Source organism: Castanea sativa, chromosome 10 (genome assembly GCF_040712315.1).
Source record: "Castanea sativa cultivar Marrone di Chiusa Pesio chromosome 10, ASM4071231v1".
NCBI lineage: Eukaryota > Viridiplantae > Streptophyta > Magnoliopsida > Fagales > Fagaceae > Castanea > Castanea sativa.
In genome coordinates this window covers 36,273,306-36,291,775 of record NC_134022.1, presented here as the reverse complement: position 1 = coordinate 36,291,775, position 18,470 = coordinate 36,273,306, and the positions used below count along the sequence as shown (strand labels likewise).

The 18,470-nt window shown below is 32.1% G+C and overlaps 2 protein-coding genes across 2 annotated transcripts; both read left to right on the top strand.

The window, feature by feature from the left end:
- Nucleotides 1-1,549: 1,549 nt before the first annotated feature.
- LOC142613785 (AT-hook motif nuclear-localized protein 6) lies at nucleotides 1,550-7,570 on the top strand. The gene is made up of 5 exons (XM_075786284.1): nucleotides 1,550-2,509; nucleotides 4,391-4,458; nucleotides 4,812-4,943; nucleotides 6,373-6,534; nucleotides 6,909-7,570. Exons 1-5 carry the CDS (start codon nucleotides 2,122-2,124, stop codon nucleotides 7,197-7,199), a joined length of 1,041 nt encoding a protein of 346 aa, XP_075642399.1. The 5' UTR covers nucleotides 1,550-2,121; the 3' UTR covers nucleotides 7,200-7,570.
- Nucleotides 7,571-9,953: 2,383 nt separating this feature from the next.
- LOC142612459 (protein CANDIDATE G-PROTEIN COUPLED RECEPTOR 7-like) lies at nucleotides 9,954-11,303 on the top strand. The gene is made up of 2 exons (XM_075784552.1): nucleotides 9,954-11,183; nucleotides 11,217-11,303. Exons 1-2 carry the CDS (start codon nucleotides 9,954-9,956, stop codon nucleotides 11,301-11,303), a joined length of 1,317 nt encoding a protein of 438 aa, XP_075640667.1.
- The last annotated feature ends 7,167 nt before the right edge of the window (nucleotides 11,304-18,470 follow it).

The following is an 18,470-nucleotide window of genomic DNA, read 5'->3' as shown; positions in this document are numbered from 1 at the left end:
TGTCACTGGTGTGCTTATAAGTTGCAATATCGTTTGTTCATGCTATCAGGACAATATCCTCCTGTTAATATTTTTGGATAAGAAAAATAAATTAAAAGTCATGGAAAATTCATTTTTCCTAGTTGTATAAAGGTATAAGAGGTATTTACAATTTTTTGAAAAAATATTGTTCCTGGTCAAATTTGTACTATTTTGTTTATTTTATAAAAAAACTTTCTTTGACTCACACTTCTCAATTTATTGTAAAGAAATATGCAAAATAATAATTAATATAACTTTCTAGGTAGCCCAAATAGAAATAAATATGATTTTTTTCTCTTTCTTTGCAGATACTGAAATTTGAAAGGCTTCAATTAATTAAAAATTTGTTGGTTTACGAAGTTTCACAACTAGCTAGCACGAATTTACTTCAGCTCTAGTGCAGTTGGTAAGGATTGGCCAATCCCATTCATTTTAAAACATAAAAAATTGTTGGTCAATCCCAAAAGATGAGAAGACCTTAGAGTAATGCAAAAATAAAATAAAAATATCTGATTTGGGCGAGTGGAAATAGTCATTGATGGAATTTTTTTAAAGCAATTGCTTTTTTTTTTAAAGAAAATTAAATATCACTTTGGTGAACTTTAAATTATAACTAAAAAAATTTCATCAATTTTCTTATTCTTCAATTCACTCCATTGATTTTATACTCGAGTAACATGCAAATAAAAATTTCCAATCTACTTTAAAATGACTACTTTAATTTACTAAAAAGAAAAAAAAACCACAAAATATATATGCACATATTGAACACTTTTTTTCTAATTTAATTTAAAATTTTTTTTTCCAATCTACTTTAAAACGACTGCTTAATTAACTAAAAAAAACAAAACCCCACAAAATCCATATGCACATATTGAACTCCTTTTTTTTTTTAAAAAAATTTTATTTACGAGCTCATATCAAGAAGTGATTTTGGTATTCTAATGTGATTTATTTATTTCTATATTTTAAACAGGAAAGGTAGTTGCTGGTGATGGAACTGTTGGACAGGTTCTATATAATTATAATATTAACATGCTTGCTACTTATATAAAGATTGAGAAAAAAAATTAAAAAAAAAGAAAAAAAAAAAAGAGAGCATGAAGTTACAGTGGCATTAACAGTAGATTCCTCCAAATGAGAGGGCTTTTAGTTTAAGTTAAAATTTCTTTTGTAGTCAAACTTTAATTTAACTGAAAAGACAAAGAAACTTGTCAGTAGTTGGAGAAATGCAATGGTTCTAACGTTAGCTTTACAGCTTTGAAATATTTCTTTTTTAAGCTTTAAAATAAATAAATGCCTATTTAAAAATTAAAAAAAGATTAAAGCTTTTTTTCTTTTTCCCACATTAATATTATTATTTTTTTAAAATATTCAAATTTAGTATCTCTGTCATTTATTAAATCACCTTTATTGAATTTCCAAGACGGACGTGAACCATTTTATTAACCAAAATGTATACTTTGAATATTGCAATTAAAATATTAATTATTAATCAAATTCACAATATTTAATTACATATGTAAATTATTTTTTTATTTTTTTAATTTTTCCGATTTTTTCCACTTTATTTATTTCTCCTCCTTTTCCTGCAAAACCCTAATTCATACTACCACTTTTCATGAATTTCTATGCCAAGAATTTGTGATTTTTTACCCTGTAATTCTTGCAATTTTTTTGGTGTAATTCACTGTCACCTTTGAATTCCTCTGCATTTTCCTGCAATGGTGAAGAATTTCAGCCATTGAACTGTGTGTTGCTTCACACAGAGCAAAACCCAGCTGTAGGAATTTGTAGTTTTGAGCTTCTGATGGTTCAGCACTTGAATTAGGGTTTTAGGTGTTGAGGGAGGGTTTTAGAAGCTTCATTTCCACTGCATTTTTTCTGGGTTTCTTTTATTGTATTTGAACTCAAACTGGGTTTTGGTTAAACAGGACAAAAGTTTCAAGCTTTTTGAAACTGTTTCCATGTTTCTTGGTTTTCTGAGTTACAAAAAGTTTGAATCTTTGATGGGTAGGCCTCAGTGTTTTTAAAAAGGGTTTAGGGTTTTAAGCTTTGGAGGGTTTTTTAGGGGCTTGTATAAAATTTTGAATTATATCTATGGAGGAGAAAGAGAGCTCTGCTTCTGGGATTGCAGTGAAGGGTGAGGAGGCTCCAGATGGCTTCCGGGTTGCTCCAAGAACTGAAAACCCAACCCAAGTAGCAGGGCCACCCACAATTGTGGCTGCTTCACCAGTGAGTGTGGCGGTGCCCAGTACAGAAGGGAAGAAGAAGAGGGGTAGGCCTAGAAAGTATGGTCCTGATGGGGCTGGAGCTGGAGCTGGAGCTGGGGCTGTGGCTGGGGCAAAGGCTGCCTCACTGGCATTGTCACCGATGCCGATTTCATCTTCAATTCCTCTTACCGGAGAGTTTTCGGCCTGGAAACGGGGTAGAGGCCGGCCAGTCGACTCGGTCAAGAAGTCACATAAGTATGAGTATGAAAGCCCAGGTAAGAATTAGTATGGATCATGTTCTTGCTATATAAACTTTTTATTTTCTTTCTTTCTATTTTTGGATTTTGAAAATCTTGAAATTTTTAGTCACTGTTAGGCTGGCTTTTTATTTTTATTTTTTTACTGTTACATATAAGACCATGATCTGTTGGTATTGGGTACTTGGGTTGAGACTTGAGAGGAGTCAGAGCTGTGTGTACAATTTTAAGGTACAAAGTGTTTGATGGTTGCAATGTTGATAATTTATAAAGTTAAAGAGCTAGTGGTGGCTAGCGGTTGGTTTTTGTGGTGCATTGTTGGTTATTTGGTGTGCGTTCGATTTCTGCAGTGGAATTTAAGAAGATATGTTTTGGATTTGGTGAGTGGGAGTGGACCCTTATCTCAGATTCCCCTTCAGATCTGGAATTAATGGTAATTGTAAGAAGGAAGGGGTTTTTTTGGGTCAATGTTTTTTTTTTCTTCTGGCTAGAATATTGTAGTTCTTGCCTTTTTTTTTTTTTTGGACAGAAAGATAGCGTAATCTTAGAAGGAAGTAGAGTGAGAATGATTGAAGGTGCCAGGTTGTTCAATAGGTAAATTCCACTACTTAGCTGATGTGACTGTGATTGAACTGGTCCTAGCTGAGTAGTTAATTCTTAATAACCCACTTACTTTATTGCAGGATGTATGAAAGCCTCATTAACTAGGCTGAGATAAGAAGGCAAAAGAAAATCAAGAAAATTTTGAGCAAAGATTAAATTGGGGGAAATGATATGGGATTGGCATGTACATACTAAGGGGAGGAAGATGCTGAACAGATAGACTTATTTTTGGTTAATTGTGATAAAGCTACAAATTCAACTCATCATGAAGTTACTTTCTCCATGACACCCATACCTCAAAGATTGGGTTATAATTCAACTGTAAACAATTAATGTACTTTCCCGCCTCGTACATTGAAACATCGATGCTTTCTAAAACTAACTTCTAGAATTTTTAATTTAAAGTCCTAACTTGAATTTAATTTTAAACCTAAAATTGATTTAAAGCCCATAACATATTGAAAAACAGTGGAAACAGTAGGATGAGAGAAGTCATGGATCTCTGTCCAATGACTGTATTGAGCTCTTGTTTAATTATAATGACCAGTTTAAGTAAACTATTTTGAATTCTTTAATATCATGATATATAAATCGTGCACAACTTGTAAAAACTAGAATCTCTTTAGAAGCTATCATAAAGGTACTTATAAAAAAAAAAGAAGCTATCATAAAGGCAAATCCTGTTGTGTATTCAACTAGGTACTAGACTTGGGGGGACTCTTTGTGAATGCAAAAATCTTTGACAAATGATGGTCAATTTCATAATCTTTCTTCACTTATGAAATATTGAGTACTAACTATAGCTGACTGAATGATTAGGAATGAAAGAGGTGCAAATTATATTTCATTTTGGCTCTAGACCAATTCAAGTTGATCACTAGCATAGAAGTTCCTGGTTGGCTGTGTCTTTATTTTGTTATTTAATTTTTTGTTCGGGGCTTATTTATGATTTGGATTCTTGATTTCATCCAATTAGTTAACACAGCCTTTCTCCAGGCTTACCTTATAGAGATGAATTGGGAAATCTTCATAGATATTCCATCCGTTAGGCTTCATAAATTGAGACTATCATTTTTCTGGCTTCAACAGTGATAACTTAATGAGAAGCCCCTTTGTTTGTCAATCAAATTGGAAAAATGAGTGTGGGAAGGTACTTTAGTCGGAATGCTATTTTGAAGATTTTGTTAATGTTTGAATAATTATACAGGTTAAGGGGCTAAAATCTAAGTTTTTTGAGTAAAATGAGAGTTCCAGTATGGCTTTACTGATTTTTTTTTGCTAAATTTTGTATTGTAGGTGAAAGAATTGCATACTCCGTTGGTGCAAATTTTACACCCCACGTGATCACCGTTAATCCTGGAGAGGTATGCTCTGCTAAATATATGTGAAATTGAATTGCTCTTTTGGTCAGTAAGTTTCTAATTTTTATTTGTTCATTTTCATCATTTGGGCTTTGTTGGATTGTGGTCCTGATTGTTGTTTTGTGCCAATTGGTCTCGTTTGAAATGGGAGGTCATATTAATGGCATGACTTGTTTTACTCCTATATGGACCGATATACCAACACTATGAAAAAATCTGACTTCCGGCTTAGGAAATCAGTTACCTGACATCCCTATTTGAAATAGTTGTTGAGGGTGACTTCATCTGTTCTTTCCAAATATTTAGTGAACAGTGTATGTTGTACTTCTCTACATTTCTGATATTTGTTCTGGCAGGATGTTACAATGAAGGTCATGTCCTTCTCTCAACAAGGAGCCCGTGCTATATGCATTCTTTCTGCAAATGGTACAATTTCAAATGTTACGCTTCGACAACCTACTTCTTCTGGGGGTACTTTAACATATGAGGTGTGGTCCTATATCCTCCTAAATGATTTTCATATGATTGACATTGTAAGTAATTTCAGGACCAATGAGTATCTTTATTTGCACCTCCATAGCATGCACCATTTTTAATGGCATGCTATGCTTTTGGTGTTGTATAAATTAGATTGACATAGCTTTAATTCTTACCTATAAAAAAAACAGCTTTAGTTCTTGAATTTCTGGATTTTTTTTACCTGATTACCGTATTTAAGAATGCAAGGTCCTCTGTGTGTGTGCAGAGCACCGCACTATCGAATATACAAGCTGACTAGGCATGAATTTTGTACTGTTTAATACTTTAGATTGTGATCTGGAAGCGTCTTTTGTGTGCCATGTGCAATTTGTGCACCCACCAGATACGTGTTCTGTGGACCACCATATACAAAAGTTGGGGGCTGTGTGGCACATGGACTGTGTCTCATTCTAAGTAAAACAGAGTTGAAGCCAAGCTCAAGATCACCATACTCCACTACTCCAGTACCAACTTGAAATGTACTCCTAAATCGTACAAGATCATGATAGTTACATTTAGGGCTGTGTAGAAGCTGGGTCTTCTGAGACAGATACTTATCCTTACTGGAATTTCCAAAAAATTAATTACAAATTAAACATTTTGGGCACACTTACCGTTGTCCTTTTTTATCATTCAACCATGGGGATGCTCTCCAGGATGTCTAATTCACATCATGGGCTCAAATTTATTTCTTGGTTTGGTTTAAAAACTTACTTATAGTTTTGCTATCTCACAAATATTCTTTTTTGATATGGATATGAGGAAAAAGAGTAGCCAAACCTATGCTGCTTTTGTAATTATTATCAAGTTAATATAGTCATTATCTTGACCATGCAGTTTCTCTCTCCAGGTTCACAGAATAAATTTAGAATAAGTTATGAATTGACTCTTCATATTAACTAAAAAGTGTATTCCGGAAAGGTTTTGAAAATATCCCAATCTTGTGGTTTATATTTTTCAAATATGATCTGAAATAGTTTATCTGTTGATCCTTATTCTGTTTAGCATTCATTCAAAAGACACTGATTTATAATCTATTGGGCTTACTTTTAATGCAAGGGCCATAAGTGTGTCTTGCAGGCCTGGTTTACTTTGGGGGTTCAATGGTTGGCTGCCCTGTGAGTCATGAATAAATAAATTAACGGACCCCTTCAATGTTACTATTAACTTGGCTAGCTTATGAATAGCCTTGTAGCCTAGTGGTTTTTCACTATTTCTCCTCCTTTTATGGTGGAGATCTGATGATAACCTGTGGTGGGAGAAGGATTAATGGGTTCAATGTTATACAACTTTATGGCCAAGAAAAGCCGATTTTGTGCTTTTAGAGTATTATCCTTTCATATGATGTGGCATTATCACTCTGTAGAAACCATTAAGCTTTTCTGGTTGTTTTTACAGGGTCGTTTTGAGATACTTTCCTTGTGTGGATCATTTATGCCTACTGACAATGGAGGAACGAAAAGCAGATCTGGTGGGATGAGCGTCTCTTTGGCTGGGCCAGATGGTCGAGTGGTGGGAGGAGGACTTGCTGGTCTATTAGTAGCTGCGGGCCCTGTGCAGGTACATTTATTTCCTTTAGATGAAAAATGAAAGGACAAGGAAAGAAGATTACAGGTCATTTAGTTATTGATGTTGATTTCAAGCTTTAAATCCTATTTTTATTTTTATGATATATTTAAAATAAGAAATGTTTATTTTTGTCTTGATGTAAAGTAAGTCATTTAGAAGAGTAATGATGACAGACGATAACCTCTGTAGATAACCTTTCGCTCTTACATAAAAATACTTAGTGGTTATGCCTATATGCCCCAAGTTCAGCTTTAAATTTATGTGTGCATGTCTATATATATACATGTGTGTACAATATTTTGATTTTGTCATTAACTATTTAATTAATTGTGTTTGGATTCTTCTGAGCGGTTTGAATGCATCAGGTTGTTGTGGGCAGTTTTCTACCAGGGCACCAGCAGGAGCAGAAGCCCAAGAAGCAAAGAATTGAACCTACATCAACTATCCCTGCCAGTCCTCACTATGATGAAGAAACAAGAGGAGTCTATGGAGGAGTAAAGCCTATTTTCACTTCTTCTACGGCCTTTCATGGAGACAATTCAGCTTCTATTAACCCCATTCAGGGCTTTAGGAACTCAGCTGTTGACATTAAGACTTCTATGCCTGAAGAGGGATCTAAAGGCCCCAGCCAGTTGAACTGTGAGGTTTCTTGTTGATCATGTTCGCTTGTTGTATGTTGGTTGTGGCTTGATTGTTTTCGGTGGACACTACAGCATTTAGGCTCACTCAAAATTTGTCTGACACCAATATAAACTTGTTGGCTATTTTGTTCAGGACAAACTAGGATTCAGTCTCATGTTGGTTTTAACCCCACGAGTTGTGCTCTTTTCTTATTAGATATTAGGTAGGACTCTTGTTGATTTAGGATATTCTGTTGCTTTGGTCATCATGTATTTTTCTAGTGTTGTCTTACTCATTGGTGTAGCATTAGATGTATGAAACCTGCTATGTCATTCTATTATTCTGATTGTAGTTCGTTGTATCTGAATGATTGAGTTTAAGTTGATGTTGTTGTGATGGTTTTTAATATGTGTATCTGATAAAATTATAGGTGCTATATTGAAGCATTAAAAAGTCAGTTATTCCCTATTGGATAATGAGTTTACGTGCTCATGTTCCAGAGGGATTTTCTCTACAGTAACAACCATGTCATTTATAAGGATTGAAGTGGTATTTGGTCGTTTGCCCATTCAAGATGTTAATGAATTCGAAGTCTTATTCCAATTGACTATCCATTGTTGATTCCAAGTGTAAATTAGAGAGTAAATCTTTAAAGAAAAAGAGCTATTAAGGGGGTGTTTGGTAGAGTAGTTTGAGAAATATTGTTTGTAGTTTTTTAAAATACATGTGGGTGAAAAAGTACGTGGAGTGTAATGTTGTTTAAAATGTAAAAATGTGAGTTTGGGATGGGTAACAAACAGGCCCTAATTCTTCTCAATATGTTATTCTTTCAAATGCCTCACCTCTTTAGACTTAACTTTTTCCAATCTTTGAGCAAGTTTTATGCGAGAATAGACAACAGTACTAATGTACCATGACAGGACCAAGCGAAATCTAAATAAAAACATAACTTTCATGCGCAATAAGAAGAATTTGTAAAAAAAAAAAAAAAATCAAAATCCAATACAGCATTGGAAAAGAAAAGAAAAATTTGGACTTCTTAAGGTTGAAAGCAAGTACTCTCAAAGATAGTAATCACTAATCACATGAGAGCCAGCCCGTTCCCCATCAAAATAATGAAAATATTAACTCTACTTAGAGAAATTGAGTCGGGGAGAGGCTTTTTATTAGAAGGCAAAACTTAGTATAATTTTATAGGTGAAGTATTTTAGGCTTTCCAATTAAATTTAAATACATGACAATTCAAATTTAAAAGAAGAAAAAAAATCACAGCGGATTGATTCCGTATTAAGCATGACTACTAATAAGCGCTACAATTGAATGCATTCGTGCCAAATCAATGCAGATTTTTTATTTTGAAAAAGAGAAACTAGTCCTTGAAAGTTTCTTTTTTTTTTGAGAAGAAAGGAGTCCTTGAAAGTAGAAACACAACATGAAAATTATGAAATCCCAGAGCGGTATAATGAGGTAGTAAGACATGCCAAAGGAATAGAACACCACGAGTTTATCACTAGTACCGAGGACCACTTGGAATGATGTTGTGAAAGGGAACAAGCTTCGGTCCACTTCGGTTTATTTTTGTCAACTTTGGTCCATTTCGGTACAAAATGGTTTATTTCAGTCCAATTCGGTCCATTTTTTCCAGTTCGGTTCATTCAGTCCAATTCAATCTGTTTTGTTCCACTTTAGTTGATTTGGTCCACTTATGATGATTTGGGAGGAGAGGTTTGTGCAAAAAGGAAAGTTGCTTCGTTGAAAATTATGTTACATTCTCACGTAATGTTGGTAGCTTTTGATAAAATTATATTTTTCTTATATTATTAAAGTTTTGTAATTTTGGTAGACGTAATAAATATTGTAATGTAATAGTTATTCATAAGGTTTAGTTATTCAGTAATTTAGTTATGTTTTTATTATAGGAAATAGTCATTCCTCATGAATAGTTATTCTTTAAAATGAGGAATAACTATTCGTCTCTAAAAAAGTTGTAATAACTATTCCTTAGTAGGTGTATTAATTTTTAAAATTAATACTATTTATAAATAAACAAACTTTCCATATACATATAACAATTATGAAAATAAAAAGTCATAAAAAATAACTAATCTTTCTTTCAAATTTAAAAATAATATTTTTTAGGAAATATAATTATATGAGTAAGATATTTCTTAAAATATATTTTAAGTTTTATTTTAATGTTACAATTTAAACTTTGATTTAAACATTCTATTATCTTCAAGGTTCTATTTTTGTGTTGTTACCAAACAAATGAATAGTAATAACTATTAAGTGTCTTGTATTCCTTGTAATACCTATTCTCATTCCTATGTAATCACAATTACAGTCTACCAAATGTGTCCTAAGTAATAAATTTACTTATATCTACTACCTCTTTAACATATTTTAACCACACATTACATTATTTACAAAATGCATTTGATATCACTAATACTAGTAATGAAATTTATGGTTTTCTCGTTAAAAACAAAATCACATGAAAATTTAGCGAAAAGAAGAAAACCTTGTTTGCTAATATTAACCTTAATTTAGAACTATATATGTATAGAATTGATAAATATATGAGTTTGTTCAGTCTCTCTTCCAAATCTTTGGCAAACCGTTCTTCTCTTTTGCTGTTACCACTTATGAGCCATCCATATCCAACCAAACACAGCAATTTGCAAATTATTGTTTTCAGTTTGAACCACCTTTAGCAACATATAAGATTATTCGATCTACCTTTGGATACCATTTTTTCATTTTCGAAGTTTCAGTTCCATATTAACTCTATGGAAATCTTCAACTTTTTCCCTCTAAGCCATCATCCTATGCTTCAAGTCTCATATGCTTTACTCATAATTTCAAGCATTCCCTTTGCTATATCTGACATCAAGGACAAACACATTGTTGATGACTCCCGAAAAACTTTTGCCTTTCAGAGATTTGGATTCTTACAAGATGGTCACGCCTTGATTTCAATAAAAGATATCTCATGGAAATCAAAGGCTCACAAGGCACAACTAAACCTAAATTCCATGGGATTTTACATTTTCAAAAGTTCATTTCTGTTCCCAATTATAATGGAGGCCATACGCAACAAACACTCATGCATTTTATCGAGCAAATATGTGCAAGTGTTGTCCACATTTGAAAAGCTTATCACCAACTCATCAGCCTATAATGTTTCCACTGCCATTGGTGAACCCGACGAATATATTCTGAGTTTCTGCAACTGCCAGACAGAATTTGAGGTATCAATGTATGTCCACACTGAGATGTACAATTTGAAACATGGCGAAAAGGAGTTCCTTTCTGCAGGAAAAACCAATTTGCCAATCCTCTATTTTCTCTTATTTCTTATATATACAGGTTTTTTCGTTATATGGGTCTTCACATGCATTAAACAAAGGCCAATTACTGAAAAAATCCATACAATTATGGGTGTATTACTTCTCTTCAAGATGCTTTCAATGATATCTGCTTTTGAAGACTATATGTACGTGAGAAAAACGGGCACTCCTCATGGTTGGGATATGGCATTTTATGTTTTTGGGTTATTCAAAAGTGTACTACTTTTTACTGTCATTTTGCTTATAGGCACAGGGTGGTGCTTCCTGAAACCTCACCTACAAGTCCGAGAGAAGAAGGTTTTAATGATAGTAATGCCATTACAGGTTGTTGCGAATATAGCTTATGTTATTCTGAAGGAAAAACGTCCAACAACGTTGGAGTGGTTTATGCTTTACTCTACATGGAACCGCACTCTCTTGCTAGTTGATCTAGTCTGTTGCTGTGCCGTTTTTTTCCCTATATTCTGGTCAATTAGAAACTTACGAGAAGCATCCAAAACAGATGGCAAGGCAGCTAGGAATCTTGAAAAACTAAAACTGTTCAAGCAATTCTACATGGTTTTGGTGGGGTACTTGTATTTTACAAGGGTTGCAGTTCCGGCAATTCGTAAAAGGTTGAATTATAGATATGAATGGGTTGGGGATGCCACAGAAGAGTGTGCAAGCTTGGCTTTTTATGTGTTTATTTTCTATAACTTTAAGCCGATTGAAAGGAATCCATACTTGGTGATTGATGAAGAGGAAGAGAATGCGGCAGGCCAGTTGTTGGAAGATGGTACACTAATTTGAACTCTAGGCTTTGAGCTGGTATGCTGTCTCTCCAGGTCTATTCTACTCTGGGATGAGATTCACCATTCAAGCTTCTTGAGAAAGAAGACTAAAGACTCATACTTCATCCATGTTGTGGTTTCTTCTTATTTTTTCCAAGTTGTGATGTAGTTACAGAGTGCATTCACTATTTTATTTGTAAACAAGAATTGAAAAGTATGTATTTTGTTGTCAAATGAAAGGAGCTGTAAGATAAGACAAAAATATTTCAAAGAAATGGTTGATACATAGTTATTAAATCCCAACCTGATGTTAACCTGGTTTTGGAACCGAGTCATTGAGAGGAGGGAAGACTCTCCCTTAGCCTTAGGAGTGATAATTTCTCAATGTAACGTGACAAATCTATATGTATTTAAAAGCTAAAGCGTAGAGTTTAATGTTGCCGCATTTTTGTTGAGCCTACATCATCAACTTATTTTTAATATTTTCTCTCTTTTTATATTTTTCTCTTTAATTTGCCTCTTTACAATTACACATTCTTCAACATGTACTTACTTTTACCTTTTTATCTCTCCACTACTTTATACCTTAACCTAATTACAAATTTTCAATCTCTTCATCTTCCTTTTATTATAACTCTTCTTCTCCCCAATTTTTTTACTATAAAAATTTGTTATTTTCTATTCCATTTAATTTATATTTTGCTCACGCAAAAAGGTGAATACTCTCTCTCTCTCTCTATATATATATATATAATACTCTCTCTCTCTCTCTCTCTCTCTATATATATATATATATATATATATTGGTGGATGTTTAGTTCTTTAGATTGATGAATTTTTATGTTTAATTCTACTTTAGGTTGATATGATTTGGTTATATTTTAATTTTTTATCTTTTTAATTTTATTTTGTTTGTTTGTTTGTTTTTTTATTTTTTTATATTTTTTTTATACAAGATATAATTTCTACTTTAGCCTAATCTAAGTGTATATGTGTGTGAAACTCCCTTCTAGAGATTTGAATCTCAACCTTTGCCCCCTACACCCCACAAGCATTAATACTTGTGGAGTGACCACCGTACCAAGGGTGCGCGGTGGTTTGTTAATTACATGTTATTCTATGAAATTACAGAATCATTTAATGTTATTCTATTACATAGCATGACTTAGATAATTTGATATTTACAACTATACATTTTCTTTTGAATATTCTTTTACTCATTTTCTTTTTATATAATTTTGTTATTTGTCTCACATTCCCTTCCAAAAAAGTGATTGTTCTCTCTATCTCTCTCTCTCTCTATTATTAATTCTTTATTGCAACTCTATTTTAGATTGATGATTTTTTTTTTGTGTCTCTTCTTTTGGATGATACACTTTGGTGGTGTGTGTTTTTGAGTTATTTATCACAAATACTCTCTATCCCTCTTATAGTTTTGGTTTGAGTTAATTTTTAAATATTTTAGAAGTGAGATGATTATGTATTTAAATGTCCCTATAAATTATTTGAATAATATCAATTGTAAATTTGTGATGAGGTTTGTTTATCATGAAAATCTTCTTAAGAGAATGAGAAATTCAAATAATTAATTTTGGAACTCCAAAATTTTAGTTGTAGAAAAAAAAAAAAACATAACACACTATACACAAGGTTGAATCATATAAATCACTTGAAAAAAGAATACTATTTCTATCTTTTATCTCAAAAAAAAAAAAATAGTGGAATAATATCAATCAAATGTACTTAAGTTTTTTTTATTATATTTTTTTAAAAGAAAACTCAAAATAATAGAATAATATATTTGTAGAGATAGAGAAATAAAAAATGATTTTAAAAATAATATCTCTAGTACGTTTTATAGAATAAATCGTACATTATATCATGTTATAAAATAGTTGTATATTCCCATACATCGCTGTTAATCACAAAAACTTAAAACTATTAATGAATGAAAACCATTAACATAATGGATATAATGTCCGACTGTGGATGTGAGTGCGTGGAGAAAGCATAGTCTTAAAACTTCTAGTGGTACCTTGATCAAAAAAAAAAAAATAATGTAAGGAGACAAAAAAAAAAAAAAAAAAAAAAAATTCTAGTTGTACCAAAGGTCTTGGGCCCGGCATGGGCTCTCACCTTTGGAGAAATGGGCAAAGTGTCAGAATCATTTATTAATGTAAGGAAAAAAAAAATTAGAAACTTTTCAAGAAGAAAAAAATTATATAATCTTTATTTTATTTTATTTATAACTTTTTATATTTTTCATGAAAATTGTATCAAATTTTTTTAAAAATAATACATTAACAAATATTCTAAGTGTATCTATTAACAAAACCCTTAGTCAATATAATTATATATTGTATGAATTTAAAGATCAGTGTGTTTATTATTTTTTGTACACACGTCACAGAACAACAAAACTCAACTTGAAGTCATGAGGATAATCTTGATTTGTATGTAAGCTGAATCTGATTGGTGGGACGACCACCTGTAAGAGGTTTACCTTAAAAATTCAAGGATGTCACTGCCTACGTCAATGTGCACTTAATTTCTTTGTACTAAAGAATTAATAATGTGAAATTTAGTACTATAAATTACTGGGGCTACGCTACTAGTACTGGAGGTATCACGAAATGAATGAGAGGAGAAACTGTATTTTCATTAATTAGAAAGACTGAATACAAATTTGTATATATATATACAAGCAATGAACCAAGTAACTACCTAACTACAGAAACAGAACTAACTAACTTGAAACCAATCTTCACACGTGCAGTAACAAACTTTCTCACGTGTCATCACTTAAGTAAAACAATTCATCTACTAAACTACATATATAACAGTAAAACTAGTACAACTAAGCTGTCGTTTTACTACTCTGTTCTGACTTGATCAACCTTCTTCCTTCCTGCTCTTGCTCCCTTATCTTGCTAACTTCATCTTCACTCTGATAGGAGGTGATTATTATCATAATGCAATAAACAGTATGATTGATTAGTTCTTTGTTTAATAAAATGGTAAATTGTGATGGCTCTTTGTTAATTTATAGGTGGACTAGTAAATGGATTACTGAACTAATGATCGAATGTAGTCGGGTATAAGGTAAAGAGCTGTGGAATCATTTTGTCTACCTACAAATAGGAGACTAAGAGGTTGATTTCATTGAGTTACTAAACTGTCAAACCTGTTTAGTTGGTCTTACTTGGATTGGTCTTTGAACTTTGAAATATTTTCTCTCTCTTTCATGTAAGTCAACACAAACTTAGTAGCAATTCATGTATTTCAATCTGTAATCTGTTACAGTCATTACCTTTTGTTTTATTTGAATATAACTTGTTCAGGCTATGATTTGAAGTAATATATGGTGCCAATATTCACTGTGTTACATGTCTTATAAGATGATAATTGAATCCTTTATGGTAAACCGGTGAACAATGAGCTCCTTGAGTGCAAATGAAGATTGTCTTGGATGGGCAGCAAGAGATGCATCTAGCTTTTTATCACCTTACAGCTTCAACCGCTGGTATATATTCAGTTCAATTTTTTTTAGGGGTAAAAAAAAAAAAAGATTACTCGTCTTTAAAGTTGTTAATGAATTGGAAGTCTTATTCCAATTGACTATACATTGTTGATTCCAAGTGTAAATTAGAGAGTAAATCTTGAAAGAAAAAGAGCTATTGATTCTTCTCAATATGTTATTCTTTCAAATGCCTCACCTCTTTAGACTCAACGTTTTTGACCAAATTTTATGCGAGAATAGACAATAGTACTAATGTACTATGACAGGACCAAACAAAATTTAAATAAAAACATAACTTTCATGCGCAATAAAAAGAATTTGTAAAAAAAAAAAAAAAATCCAATACAGCATTGGAAAAGAAAAGAAAATTTCAGACTTCTTAAGCTTGAAAGCAAGTACTCTAAAAGACACTAATCACATGAGAGCCAGCCCTGGAGCCCATTCCCCATCAAAATAATGAAAATATTAACTCTACTTAGCGAAATTGAGTTGGGGAGAGGCTTTTATTAGAGGGCAAAGTTTATGCATAATTTCTTAGGTGTCGTACTTTAGGCTTTCCAAATTAAATTTAAATACATGACAATTCAAATTCAAAAGAAAAAAGAATCACAGCAATGGATTGATTCCGTATAATGCTCTCTCTATAAGCGTGACTAATAAGTGCTACAATTGAATGCATTCGTGCCAAATCAACGCATTTTATTTTGAGAAAGAGAAAGGAGTCCTTGAAAGTAGAAACACAACATGAAAATTATGAAAACTCAGAGCGGTATAATGAGGTAGTCGGACATGCCAAAGGAATAGAACACCACGAGTTTATCACTAGTACTGAGGACCACTTGGAATGATGTTATGAAAAGGAATGAGCTTTGGTCTACTTCGGTTCATTTTCGTCAACTTTGGTCCATTTCAGTATAAAATGGTTTATTTCAGTCCAGTTTGGTCCATTCAATCCAATTTAGTCCGTTTTGTTCCACTTTAGTTCATTTGGTCCACTTACGATGATTTGGGAGGAGAGGTTTGTGTAAAAAGGAAAGTTGCTTCACTGACAATCATGTCATATTAGCTTTTGATAAAATTACATTTTTCTTATATTTTTGTAATATTTTTCATAATATAAGGGTATATTTGGTATACTGTAATAGACATTGTAATGTAATAGTTATTACTATAGTTTAGCTATTCAGTAGTTTGGTTATGTTTTTATTACTGGGAATAGTCATTTCTTATAAATAGCTATTCTTTAAAATGGAGAATAACTATTCGTCTCTTAGAGCACTCACATTAGTGGATGTAAAATTGTGCAAAATAAAAAAAGATCCAAGATTTACATAATATTTCCTAAATCTACTCCGCATCAGTCCGACTATTGTTGTGTAAATATACACATTTGTTACAGTAACCGTGCATATTTGCATGGTTATTGTAGATGTGTATATTACTATTTTATTAATTTTTTCTCTCACCATTGCTCTCATTAGTCTCTCTTTCCCCATATACTCTCAACACCGCCTAACCACCACTCAATACCACCACCACAACCCATCACAACCCATGATATTCCAATCACAAAATCAACCAAAAACAAAGAAAAATCAAACCAAAAATCAATCCAAAACCCAAAATCAAACCTTCAATGGAAAACTCAACAACTTAGAACCCAAAATCAAACTTTCAACAAAAAACCCATCAACCCAAACCGAAACTTAAATCGAAGCCGCCGTCACCACTACCATGGAGAGCTTGTTGCTGCCATTAGAGAAGAGAGAAACAAGTGCTTGAGAGCTATGACAAAGGAAAATATCAAAAAATAAAAAAAAATGAAGAGAAAAGACCGTGGAAGTAGAGAGAAAGATGTGATTTTGTGAGATAAAAAAGGAAAAAAATAAAAAAGAGGGTTAGATGTTTTAGTGGTGGGGGTTAAAAGTGAGCGGAAAGGAAGCTTCATTGAAGCTTCTTTACTTGTAAATATCTCTACAATATAATTTAATTATAAAAGAATTATAATTGATTTTTTTTTTCAAACAAAGCATGATTTTATTTGGAATTTTATTAAAGTCTATTTAAATTTTTTTAATTCAAATCAATGCCCTTTTAAAAAACTAAAATATACTAATAGTAAATAATCTCTCTCTCTCTCTCTCTCTCTCTCTCTCTCTCTCTCCAATGCGTAACCTTGAAACGGCACACTGAAATATTTCATTGATGGCAGAATGATGGCTGAAGACACTGCTCTGTCAGCTGTCCTCGAAGCCACTATTTTGGTGGTTTGGCCACCAGTGTTGGTGGCATGGTGGGTGGAGACACAGATCTAGCGACGGTTGCCGGAAACGCTATTTCGGAAGTTCGACCATAGGAACTCCACCACCAGCGGATCCATTGGTAGAGCCACCAGTGTTGGTAGTTTACTTAAAATATAAGTTTAAATTAAAAAAAGTATGGCCATTAGGGAAAATAATAAAAAATTGATGAAAGAATGAATATTTTATTGAAATATCCTGTAAAATAGATAAACTGATATGAGTGTTTTGTAAAAGTAATGATGTAAAATAGAAAAAAATAAATTTTTGTGTGTAAAATAGACGAAATCTTTTAGAAGGGCTAATGCTGTTGCTCTTAAAAGGTTATAATAATTATTTCTTAGTAGGTGTATCGATTTCTAAAATTAATATATTTATAAATAAACAAACCTTCTATATACACAAAACAACTATGAAAATAAAAAGTCATAAAAAATAACTAACTTTTCTTTTAAATTTTAAAGAATATTATTTTTTGGGAAATATATTTATAAGAGCTTGTATTTCCTTAAATATATATTAAGTTTTATTTTAATGTTACAATTTAAACATTCTATTATCTTTAGGGTTCTATTCTTGTGTTGTCAACTTGTCACTAAACAAATAAATAATAATAAGTATTACATTGTAGTATCTTGTATTCTTTGTGATATATATTCTTATTTCTATGTAATTACTATTACAGTCTACCAAACGTGCCCTAAGTAACAAATTTACTTATATCTACTTTCTCTTGAAGCCATTCAAGACATATAGAAGATGACCATTTATAAAAAAGCACTAGAAACATATTCTAACCACACATTATATTATTTACAAAAAGCATTTGATATCACTAATTCCAGTAATGAAATTTATGGTTTTATTGTAAAAAAAAAAAAAAAATTACATGAAAATTTAGCGAAAAGAACAAAAAACTTCTTTGCTAATATTATCCTTTCGAACTATAACTTTATGAGTATAGAATTGATACATGTATGAGATTGTTCAGTCTCTCTTCCAATTATTTGGCAAACCGTTATTTTTCATTTTTTTTTATTATTTTTTTTTCTGTGGTAATTCAGCTTATATTTATAGAAACAAAACACAAATTACAAAGGAAGACCCAAAATAAACTAGTAAAAGAAAACCTCCCTACTACAACAACCAAAACAAACTAACCATAAAACCAAAGCAAGCCAAACCAAGGCAAACCGTTCTTCTCTTTTGCTGTTACCACTTATGAGCCATCCATATCCAACCAAACACAGCAATCTGCAAATCATTGTTTTCAGTTTGAACCACCTTTAGCAACATATAAGATTATTCGTTCTCTACCTTTGGATGCCATTTTTTCATTTTTGAATTTCAGTCCCATATTTACTCT

Bases quoted from the DNA above. Each gene is read 5' to 3' on its own strand.
- LOC142612459 (XM_075784552.1), top strand. From the start codon at position 9,954: ATGGAAATCTTCAACTTTTTCCCTCTAAGCCATCATCCTATGCTTCAA. The intron at 11,184-11,216 runs GCTTTTTATGTG...TATAACTTTAAG, and splicing joins CAGAAGAGTGTGCAAGCTTG to CCGATTGAAAGGAATCCATA.
- LOC142613785 (XM_075786284.1), top strand. From the start codon at position 2,122: ATGGAGGAGAAAGAGAGCTCTGCTTCTGGGATTGCAGTGAAGGGTGAG. The intron at 2,510-4,390 runs GTAAGAATTAGT...TTTGTATTGTAG, and splicing joins GTATGAGTATGAAAGCCCAG to GTGAAAGAATTGCATACTCC. The intron at 6,535-6,908 runs GTACATTTATTT...TGAATGCATCAG, and splicing joins TAGCTGCGGGCCCTGTGCAG to GTTGTTGTGGGCAGTTTTCT.